The 12,794-nt window shown below is 30.6% G+C and overlaps 1 protein-coding gene across 1 annotated transcript in view; it reads right to left on the bottom strand.

The window, feature by feature from the left end:
- Positions 1-1,198: 1,198 nt before the first annotated feature.
- LOC108550029 (uncharacterized) overlaps positions 1,199-12,794 on the bottom strand; it is an 83,173-nt gene continuing 71,577 nt past the window's right edge. Inside the window, exons 5-6 of the mRNA XM_017903623.1 lie at positions 6,181-6,332; positions 1,199-1,791 (exon numbers count right to left, since the gene is read on the bottom strand). Coding sequence (XP_017759112.1) covers positions 1,720-1,791; positions 6,181-6,332 — 224 coding nt within the window. The 3' untranslated portion in view covers positions 1,199-1,719. The remainder of the gene's footprint in view (positions 1,792-6,180; positions 6,333-12,794) is intronic.

A 12,794-nucleotide genomic window follows, 5' to 3' on the forward strand; every position in this document is an offset into this window, starting at 1 on the left:
TCTACGTGATATGAGCTTTTAGTCTATTATTATTTATTAATAGTATATTTAAAAATGTTGATTGTTTTTAATAAAAAGTTAGTTATTACAAATTTATTTTATTCAAACTATAATTAATAAATACGTCAAATAAATAAACATTATATGATATAAAGTACTAGAAGTTATTTATATTTTAGAATGCTAATTTTTATCTCTTTTTTTTCATGCTTAATAATCATTTGAATAATTATGAGTTGCACTAAGCATTGTGATGTTATTCTTAAACATAGACTAACATTTCTATTTCTTTCTTTCCATTCGATCAAGCAGAAATGTAAATAAATAATCAATTGTACAATCGTTAACAATCATAATGTCTTGCACTAATTGTATGGTATAAGAAACAATTATGAAGTTCTTCAAAATTACAAAGCTATTTAAATACAAACGCCTAATCTAGGCCCTATGAGCTATTATCGCTTCTACAATTACATCTTTATAAATTAATGCGACATGCGTAAAACCGAATGTATCATTTACTGTATCACATAGTCTATTAATCACTTATACGCAATAATCATGAATTTATCTTCGCTTCTTTGAAGAATAAAAAAGCTATAAGATTTTTTAAGTTAAATATATTAAATAACAAAGTACCAACGTGTAATAAAATTTCATTAATATCTTCATTTAATAAAAACTGTATCATGATTTTTTGGAAATATAAAATTCGAATGATTACTTTAACAAGATTAATTTTTATTTTAAACAAAAAGTTGAATCAAATTCATATGTAAAAGGAGGGTATAGGTGGACATAAATAAATATAAAAATATAAAGTGTATATGACAAAAGTAAAAAAAATATTAAAAATAAACTTTTATCTTTTCATAAAACAATATACATTTATGTCATAAATTACAATATTCTCAAGTTTGTGATGAAATTTCCTATTTATATTTTTGTTCTAGAACGCATCTATACTGAATTTCTTTTCACACGATTCTCAAACTTCTGTTCTTTTCACAGTCATAAAGTTACAGTCGATTACAGTTAACCATCTAAAAACATCTAATTGTATAAATACAAATGAAATATCCTAAACATCAGAGCACGAAAATCCGCTAAACAGCTTTCTTTCAATCAACATTCGAACGAACGCTTAACGCAGCACATATATACTTATCGAAAGGAACTCTTAACGATCTAAGGCCGATTCGCAGAAACATTCTCTTTCTATAACCTACGCGATACTTCAATGACGCACAATATCGACTCGTAGAAAATTCCAGCTACGCAAAAACGAAAATTATAAATCACGGCGCAGTCCAATTTTACGCATTTCGGTGTCTACCACTCGGATCTTTGACCGAATTTTCCAACGAGACTCGCGATTGTTTCTATTTCTTTGCTCGCGAATCTCAACTTTGTACGCGAACTTTCCTTGGAAGAGTTGTGTTGTTCCTCCAACAACTTTCAGCAAACTCTCTCTCTCTCTCTCTCTCTCTTCCGCTCTCTAACCTAACTTTTCTTCTATATTACGTTCTCGCGAAGACGCCAGGCGGCCTCTGTATGACGCGATGGAAGCTCGAATTTTGGCATCGCTCGCGGAAGACCGAGACTGGCGTTCCCTCTGTCGGCCATCAACGACTAAGATAACGTCGCTATCTGACATATCCTTTGTTCTGGTTCACTGTCCTCGTCTGACTCGCTTGCCCACGAGGGCTGTCGCTCCTGTCATATTTCCCCGTGGCTATCGCCCACTCGTCCAGTAGGTCCCGACACGCCGTCGTCCATCACTTCCGTCACCTTGCGCCATGCACTCGCTCTTAGAAAACGTTCTTTTCTTTGTTTGCCAGGGGAATGAATCGCTAGCTATTCGCTTGGACAATTCTTGCAGGACAAAAGATGCATTAGGAGAGACGTTAGGTCATCACGCGAGTAACGGAGCATCTCTGCATTCGACGAATAAGAGGGTTACAGGGAATGAGAAGGGGAAAGTGTTAATAGTGTGCATTGAATGAGTCAGCCGATCTGTGAGCGGGAAATAAGTTGAAGTCCATGAATTTCTAAGAGTGATTGTGATATGTTCGAGATGGTATTTGAGCTCTTTTGATTCTTGTAATCGTGTAGAATTAATTTCCGATTTTTTAAATGCACTTTTGGTACTTTTCATGCAGTTTTGTAATTCTTTTGTTATTGCTTGATTAATATTGAAAATGAAAGAAGAAATATTTCCGTCGGCACAGAAAGTGAAACAATTTTTGGAATTTTTTAATATAAGATGTATTAATTGAAAAATCTGATAATAATAGATTCTATATTCTAATGTAGCAAATTAAGTTTGTAATGTGTTTAAGTACATTGAATTACTTAAATTTTAAAACGGTTTTTCAATTATTGTTTAGGAATGAATACGTTATATACAGCTGGTGTTATTATATTTGTTAGTATATTTGTTGTACAATTTTTAAATTACTGTATCAATTAAAAAGTATAAAAAGATAAAATTTTTATTATTTTAATATTCCTTTTTCAGCTTCAATAACTTGTTTCCTATATTTTTCTTTCCAGACATTTAAAGAAAAATATTGAATTCACCATGATATTTATCTTTGACTATTCTTAATACTTATTTTTGTACGTTGTAAAAAGACCTAAATATGAAAAATAAAATATAGCTTTACGAAACTTGTAAAAAGTACATGGAAATATATAGTAGATTCAAAATTTTAAATATGACTATTTTGATATTTTTTTAAATTTGTTAATTGGGATTTTTATATTTTATAAACATAAATTAATTTTATTTTTTCCAATAACTGTTCTATATTTGTAAAAATGTGCAAATATTCGAAAACTCTAAATTTGTTATTGGATTTCGGAAGTTCAGTTTAAGGGGCAATAGCAGGGGATGAAAGCATAAAACGAAGGTACGTGAAAGCTAATAATATCAAAAGTGGTGGAACAGTCACGTTTATGTCGTAAAGCAGTACATATATCATTATTTAATATTTTGCACTTTCCTGTTTTCGATTCTTTTTTAATATACGAACTTATTTTCTCCCTCTAAACAGTTTCACATTGTTTAACTTTAAAAAAGTAGAAACCTATTATAAAAAGATTTTTATTCTGGAATTCTTTTAATTTTAACAAAATTATTCCTATTCTTTGATTCTCCTTTTATTTCAGAGCATAAAAAAATGACTCATTAATATTTTTTTATGAAATAATTTTTACCCTTGAGGTTTCTTTTTAAGTACAAAAAATTATTTTGTTCTTCATTTCTTATTTCTTTCAAATTTTCTTTAGGAAGTATAACAATATAATTGGAACTAATAAGATTTAACAGTATTTAATACTATTTATTTTTGTTTTCGGATATCTTCAAATACATAAATTTATTTTCTTCTTTCGAGTAGATTTTATATTATGTTTCAGTTTAAGAAAATTATAAATTAATATTTTTCGGAAGATACTCCTTGTTCTTGGAATTTATAAAATTCCCAAAAAATTGTTTTCTATCTTTCAATTTTTTTCTTCACTATCAATTCTTTTTAGCTTTAAATATTTTAAAAATTATACGAGGACAAGTTACACGTGTACGTACATGTATAGATCTAATTGCTCAATAAATCAAGCATCTCTAAACGTGACATATTATTGAAATTGAAATTGCTTTACCAGTGCAATTTCAATTGCAACGTTATCAATTTCGGATGCTTTAAAATTATCGATTACTTCGGAACGGATGCTTCACTGGTTTGGGGATTGGAATTTCATCTTTGGGATCTGATTTAACTGGGCTACTGATCGTACAAAGAAATGACATCAAAGAAAGTTGGAGGAAGGTATTAGACGAGATACAATGTCAACATGCTGGTAGATCGATATTGAATAATGGAGCCAAATAAGAAGGTAAAAGAATACGGAAAGAAATCGAGGAAATGAAAATCTTGATTTGTTTCAAATAACCTTCGAAATAAAAATTCACAAGTCTTTTTACATCGATTATTTTCCAATTTCCGTTTGTTTGAATTTTTATAAAAATTATTAATTTATGTTCCCATATCTAACAAAAGTACCTCATTCTTCCAATAAATTTGTGAAAAATTCTATACGTGAAATGTAATTCATTAATTTAAACATAATCATATTTTTTTTAAGAAACGTATGTCAAATGTTACGAAGACTGCAAGAAATTCATATTAAATTTATGTTAATAATGTTAATCAAAATAAAAATTATTTTAAAATTTGTATACAAATTCTATCCAATTATTAAATACCATTACTATATAATTTTTCTAAAAATATTCATTCCTATTTAATATACAATACACAATAAAATTGCATATTTTTATTTTAATTGCTTGCATTTTCGTTACCATTCCAAATATCTCTATTCGTGTGCAGAAATATATGTCAAAATTAGTGGAAGAAATTCTAAAGGTATTTTCAATAACGCGAAGTGATGTCGGTGATATGTTCGAACTATCCTACACGGTATGAGAAATGTCAAAAACTTTCAACCCCTGCAGGGGTGAGGGGGGAATAAGTTCTAAAAATGGGACGAGGAAGAAGGCAAATACGTATGCAAACACGTAAGCAGACTTTAGGACTTCGGAAGAAGTATCGGAGTAAAATTCTTTAAAGTAACGGAATGCCACGTATCTAGGGTGTGGATGGGGGTGTGGAGGTAGAGTAGAGATTCCTGTAAAGATTTGTAGAAGTGTGCAGAGTGTCAGAGTGTTTAGTACATCGTTTAACTGCATTTTAACCTGTTGAGCGAAATTGAGATCGGTCCCCGTGTTATTCGAAACCGATTTTCCAACAGAAATATGAGCGAATGATTTGTTTGGCAGGGCTAATGGAAAAATATGCAGATATATTTTAATGGAAGTATAAAAAATTATAACGCATTCTACGGTAATTTCATTCTCGTTAATATCATTATAATATTCTTAATATTATTTTAATGGTATGCAAAATTCAAAATATTATAATTATAACATAATATTCCAAATGTAAAACGATATGCAAATTATGAGATAATATTAAAACGAAATGCTCTTCAAATTATAAAATATTATGAAATAATAATTAGGTACTTGTATACATACTGTAAAGATTTTTATAATGTCAATAAATTTACGATTTCATAAACGTGAAATTTATTTAGCAAGGTAAACATTTTATTCGATTTCAAAAATCATGTATCAAGCCACAGCTAGAAAATTCAATTCTGAATAAATAATAAGATAAATAAATAAATAAATAAACGTTTTCATACCATATTTTTTAAGAATTTGTTCGCCAAACAGGTTAAATATTATTACTTTATCTGTATATTATTAATATATCTGTATTTTCGAGAGGAGAGGTATTTCGAATTTTTATGTGTATTTTAATTTTTAATTTTAACTTTTAATTTTTAATTTTTCATTTATGAAATTTGTTTCCGAATTATACAATAAAAAGTACAAATTTCTCTTAAAGAAGATAATAAATTTTATCCTTTCTTTGTTCTATAGAAAAATTGAGGTACCATAAAAGATTAATAAAAGATATTTATATAAATAATAAAACGTTCCTGACACGAGTGTTTCTGTATCTTAATTTGACCATAATTTAACTTATTCTTAATCCATCTTCTGTAACTTTTTCTAATATTCTTAATACCACAAACTAATTTATCTCCACTTATTTACTTTTCCAATCGACAATAAAATTCATTAAAAAATCAATTCCAATTACAAAACCTCAATGATTAATCAAATTCAACTATCGCGAATTCCTTTACATTTCAACCGTACATCTCACCCAAAATCTTCACCATTTCACTCTCTATATTACTTTCGATCTATCTTCTCGAAACCTCGACAAGTTCTCTGACATTCTAAATTTCCATTGCCAAGAATAAAAAAATAAAATTTAACCGAAATCTAACAAAGTTATCAAAACAACGAAAAGATTATTCTCAGACACGTTCCTCCCATGACATTCTAAATTTCCATTGCCAAGAATAAAAAAATAAAATTCGACTGAAATTTCAGAAAGTTACTAGAACAACGAAAGGATTATTCTCGCCCGTACAGCTATATTAAATTACACTACCGGCTTACCAGCTCGAGGATTCTTAACGTTAATCTCCTAATGCAATGGACGAGGGAATTAAGCTTTTACCTTGTTCACTTACCAGAACTTCATCGAAACGATCATAATTCTCGGGCCTAGTGTTTAGAAGGCTCTCGCCAACCGAGTCCGTGGCACTGCTCATCTGGCAGGAGCCGCGGCCACCCAAAGCACTGGATGTAATATGAAGCAGGGATAGCACTGCCAAAAGTCCGGCTGCGGATATAAAAACAGAGGGAAAATAACAGAGAATATTTCTTTCATTTTGCTCTGCTTTCGACGTTATTACTTAGCGTCAAATCCTTGCCACGTCTATTCGCGTTCCCGTTTGAACGTTTACTATTACACCACGCGGTGGCACGAGGTTTTACGATGGCCGTGGTGAGGACAGTTCTCGAGGAATTTCTACCATGGAGATTCGATTAAGCCGTATTATTTTTGCGAATTGCGAAACAGGGTGAAAGCGAAAATTAAAAGCGAATGTTCCTTTATTTCGAATTCTGTGGCTGTGGATTGGGTATCGACTAACAAGTTGTGAGTTCACCGGAAGTACTCTTCCTGCGGGTGTTGGGTTAGGTAAATATGGTCGTAATATAAATACTGTAGGGTATCATTTCAGGAATCTATTTTAGAAATAGATTGTAACGAACACGAGCATGAGTCGTTCGGTGTTAGAGAGAGTTAAATCAAAGTGTGTTTTCGTGTGTTATAGTTACGTTATTTTAGTGTTCTTTCCCTGAGTTAAATTAGTTTTCCGAGTTTAGTGTTCGTATTATTCTATTCGTATTGTTCTGTCCGTTTTCGGTGTCTCAAGAACTTTCGCGCAGACCCGATATTCCTTCGATTAAACAAGGAAGATATAAATATTTCATTCCTGTACGCTGAAGACAATAAAATCAGTTTTCGGCATCCTACAATACCATCTTTTGATGAGTTTTTAAGTAGGAGTTTTCTAATGGAAGATTCGTTCTACAGGTGTGAAAATGGTCGAAAACGAGTTAGCTCATTGCGTCAACGATAAATGTGGAATAATTACGATAAATGTCTTAATTTGTTTCTTCGCTAAGTATCGAAATTTAAGATTATTAAAGAATAAACTTTATTAAACTGAATAACAGATGTTTTTGAAGGATTGAATAAATAATTTACAGGAAAATTGATTTTATTGAAAAATATGAAAAATGAGCCACGTATTGAATTAGATTTTGAAGTTTCGTCACAAAATAATTCATATGGGGCAATTTATACAGAATAGTTAATATAAAATAAATTACTTAGGACTACTTATATGAGACAATTTATATAGAACAATAAAATATAATAATATAATTATATAAGACAATTTATGGGTGGTAAGCATTTTTTAATAACAAATTAATTAACACGTTATCTCGGGTTAAGGGGTTGAAAAATCTTAATTCTGTAAAAGGGAAGAAAAATGCTTTGCAATGTCTGTTGGAATAGACGCAAGAAATTTATGACGTGCCTGAAGGGGTCTAGATGTGAGAGTTTTCCATTGTGGAAGAAAACCCGAAAATCCTAGGTCAGTTGTCGAGCAGAGACGTACCCTGTCGGAAGTGCTTCCTTAATAGTTTATAGAATAATTGTTTATATTATTTATACAATAATTGTTTATAGAATAAAGCCTTTAATTTCTGTTACGATACGGTTTCACTTCAGTTTTACCCACTCTTTAATTTTTACCCGGCTCCCTTTCTAGTTCAACAATGTCGTAAATTATAAAATCTTCTTTAATATTAATAATTTTTGATGCCGCTGGAATATATTGTTTTTGGAAGCAGGAAAATATTGGAATACATAGCAATTGAACGATATGTACACCCTATTACGAACGTTTAATCGTTCAGTGTTTAACTACTTCTTAATCGTTTCCATTATCTGGGAAACGATTAATCGGTCAGAATTCTATATTGGTGGAAGATAACGACGCAAAACATGAAGCAGATATCTGGAAAACTACTCTTGCTCGAGTTATAAGAAAATAATAAATTATGTATTGCCTTCCACGATATTTTTTATTTAAATTTTATTGAAAAAAATGTAATAAATTAAATAAGAAATTTAGAATATGTAATAATGATTATTTCTCTCAACAGTCTATTAACAATTCTTTTCAAACAACATAAGGTATATAGATTATTTACTTTTTGATTTAAGACTTATAAACTATATGATGTTAAAAAGTTTCTTAATTTTCTAATTTCTTTTCTTCAAGTTCAGTACTGTAATTCATTAGGGTATTACGTATTTCAAATTATTAGTATTCGTACAAAAATGTAAGGGATTATTAAGAATTTTAATTTATATGTTTATAGAGATGTAAAAATGATCTACATTTAAAAGTAGTTAAAATACAATTACTGATGAAATTAATTTATCTCAGTGTGTCTCAAGAAAACACAAAAATATTACAAGTATCGCAGGATTACGAATATCTACTAAACTACCAATAACACAGAACTTTATTTTCATTGAAAATAATTTAATCTTACCGAAATAGAATATTTAAAAGAAGAATGTATCACGAAAAAATTCAATCACTCGTAGCGAAAGAGATATATAAAATTCTTTAACAATTTGTGGAAATATATAATAATAAATATAAGTGATATAAGACTTTCAGAAGATATAAAAGAATATGCCATATTAAGAAAAAAGTAATTTTAATGATTATCAAATTGTCAATGATTTACTTTTATTCATTTTAGTTTATTCATTATCACGCTGACCTTGTTACCAATTCATGTACTTCTACAAATAACTATTAACAACGAGGCAATCACAAACAAATTATTTACGAAAATTGCATAAAAATAATGCTTATACTACCCTAGCATAACAATGTAGCAATAAACGTTCTACAATTAATTATAGAAACGTGTTAATTTGTTAGACTTTCATTGCCGAATTAATTTATTAAAATATATTGTGGTCACATAATTAAAGTCGGTAACCAATTCAATACAAATTGTGGCGCCAACAATCAACGCCATCTATGAATTTGGACCACATGATCAGAAAAGTGATAGGAACATAGAATAAGCAAGGAGGTCGTCTAACCTCGACACGTGATAAACAAGGACAGAACGCGGTTAGAAGAGGATAGAATGGACTCGTCAGTGAAAATTAACGAATTACCCAATTTCTGTGATTAATTTATGAACTTTTATAGCCTTATCGCAAAGCTGAAACTCTGAGCAACATTCCTATGTTACTTTTGTACATAATTTGTTTCTAATTAGTGTGTCATTAATAATGTTTGATGGCGCGGGAAATTTGAAAACAACGCCGAGAATAATTATTTAGAAAAATATTTAATTATGTTCAAAACTAGAAGAAAAATATGATCAAAAGTTATATGAGAAGATGCGCAAAAACGTTGTTTTTATAATGAATGCATAAAAGTCATAAATTAATTGCATGAAAAATAGTTATTAATGAGAAACCATTGATATATGCGGCAACATTTCAAACATGTCATGCAATAATTATTTTTAATCAATTGATTAAGAAGAAATTATTATCGAAAGTTATATGAGAAAGTTCGCCAAGGATCTGGCTTTACGATGCGATTATAAAAGTTCATAAATTAGTCGCAGGAATTGAGTAGTTTGTTAATTTTCCATTGCCGAATTGATTTATTAGAAAGATGAGCACAGATGGCGCCAGGAGAGCGCTTAAAACCACGTGACGTGATGGACGAAATAAACAAAGCAATTGAACGACAAAAATAACTAATCACATTCTCTTCCGTTCTTTTTATTCATTTAAGAATCCCATAAAGTTTTCTATGTTCTTCAACAAGTTCAACCGAAACAGGAGTTTTAATTGGACAATCAGTATTCGTTTCTTTACTTGACACAAGTCTGCAAAGGTACGTCTTTTCAACTCAATTATAAAAGTTCGCAAATTAATCACAGAAATTCAGTAATTTGCTAATTTTTCTTCGAGTGAGGAGAAGAGTGCATGCGAAAGAAGAAAAAGATTGCAAAGAAACGTGGGATGCATTGTTGTGTGCATGGAGCTGCGTCTGCATCACGTAGAAGAATGTAAGTGTTTGTATTATCATAACCTTTAGTTGTAATTAAATAGTGTAAGATATAAACCATTGTTTTTATACCTTTTATTAGTGATAGCAGAGCCTAGTTGTAAAATGACATTATTCTGTTGAAGTAAAGGGGCACATGCAACAAGAGAAAAATATTGGACGCATGCAATATCACCAGCGTAGAGCCATTAGATACCAATGATTATCTTTTATGGGAAGAAAATATTGAAGCAGTAATACAAGTATGTATGGTATGATATGTCTATTGAATTTCAGGTTGACTAGCCATATGACATACAAGAAAGAAATATTTGATGGCGAAATGAAGATTTAAAACACGGAGATTGCGTTGGAAGACAAAAGGGATTAAAATTAATTTAAATGATGGTCTGTTATAACAACAAGATATAGAGAATACAGTGAGATTAAAAGGTATGTTGTATTCCTGTACTGAATGAATATTAACATTAGTGGTGAAAGTCATTAATCAACACTAATGTGTCAAATTTCAGAATGCTTGAGCTGCGGTATATAAAGAAAAGAGAAAAGTTCGAATGAAAGCAGTGAAGAGAGGAATTGCTTATTATCTGGAATCACGAAATAGGAGGCAGCACATGTATCAACAGAGACAGATGTATGGTTTCCATATGCAAATAAGAGGACCATTGTAGAGGTGGAGAATGAACACTTGGTAATAGTTATAAAAGTTAAATATTAATTGAATATAGAGTGTAAATGTTGCTAAATGATAAATGTAGAAAATTAAATCTAAGCTCTTACATAGAGAAATGTTGTTGACCAGCACTAATATGTTATATTTCAGATTGATGATACTGATGTATATAAAGAAAAGAGAGTGGTTCAAATGAAAGCAGTGAGAAGAGGAATTGCTTATTATCTGGAATCACGAAATAGAAAGGAGGCAGCACATGTATCAACAGAGGCAGATGTATAGTTTCCATATGCAAATAAGAGGACCATTGAAGAGATGGAGAATGAACACTTGGTAATAGTTATAAATGTTAAAGATAAATTGAATATAGAGTGTGTATGTTGCTTTAAGGTAAAAATCTGTAGAAACATGCATTAGAATTTGGAAACTACAGAAACAGCAAGAATATCCGGGCTGTGACACATAGACTTGATTGGATCAATAAAGTCAATGTTAAAAGTAAGTAAGAAATACATCTTAGCTAATGATGATTACTGGCGAGTTATAATTGATCTTGTTCTTGTAGGAAAAGGCTCAGACAGGTGAAGAAATAAGATTGACGATATGAAAAGGAAATCAATCTGTCAAGAAGTTGAAAAATTTCTATATGCTCAGACAATGGAGGTGAGTTTGTGGGACAAGACCTCCAGGTTTGGTTAAATCGAAAGGAAATAAAATATGATTTGATTCCAGCCAGGATACCTTCAGTGCAATGGAGTTGCTGAGAGGAAGAACAGATCCATCATAGAGATGGCAAAGATACTTGTGATGAATTAAGATTTGGCAATGTATTTTTGGGCAGAGACAGTGAATACAGGTGTCCATATGAGAGACTGGACAAAATCAGCTGTTCATCATAGATCTCATAAGGTTTAGCATGAGAGAAAACTAAACATATGGTATATGGAAAAATGTGGCAGCATTGCTTATGGGTTAAGTAAAGTTTAGTATATAAATTTAAACTAAAAACTTACAAAGGTATATTTTTAGGATATGCACCAAATAATGCATGCACCAAAAAAAGAATCAAATGAGAAATGTATGAGATGTGAAAATCAATGAATATACAGAAAAGTGTTGGAACGTATAATAATTTACTGATGTTTTAATCAAGGAAGGGTTGCACCAATTGAAGGAGAATCCATGTTTATATTTCAAAATTAAAAATCATTGATTTCTATAGTGCGACTTACACTTAGATGATATACTCATAATAGTAAGCCACCAAGAATATGAAAAAAGCTATGGAGGAAATAGAACCGAAAATGGATATTAAAATTATTGGGGGAACGTAGTATGTTTTCGGAAATGCAAATGGAATAGAGTAATGGAAAAATCCGTATGTATTTATGGAACTATATAGAAAAATTGTTAGAACGCTATGTAATGAGAGAATTGAATGCAGTATCAACTCCATTTGATGTGAGTATCAATATTGATAACCATGGAAACAGCAGAAAGTACAACATAAGGGAATGTCAAGAATTATTATGGAAACTCATGTATTTGTGTACCTAAGGCAGGCCAGACATCTCATTTACAGTAGGATACATATCACAGTGATCTAAAAAAGATGAATAAGAATGGATTGAAGAGGATATTGAGATATTTGAGGGGTAAAATGGATTATTGCTTTGAATTTGGGATAGAAACAGAAACCAAAGAAATTAAATGCGAATATGTTTCACAGGATGAAACACAAGATGCTGAATCGTTTATGGTTGTGCTAATATATGGGAGCAGTGACTTATTGGATTAGCATAGCAAAAACAGAGTCTCATAGCACTTTTATTAACTGAAACTGAGATTGAAATATTAATAAAAGGAGTGTAAGAAGTTGGGAGGAGATATAGTCTTAAATGTCAGGCAAAACTGGAGAGGGATGTGAGAAAGAGTG

The sequence above is a fragment of the Eufriesea mexicana genome, unplaced genomic scaffold (assembly GCF_001483705.2).
Source record: "Eufriesea mexicana isolate 0111107269 unplaced genomic scaffold, ASM148370v2 scaffold2481, whole genome shotgun sequence".
In the NCBI taxonomy this organism is placed as follows: domain Eukaryota; kingdom Metazoa; phylum Arthropoda; class Insecta; order Hymenoptera; family Apidae; genus Eufriesea; species Eufriesea mexicana.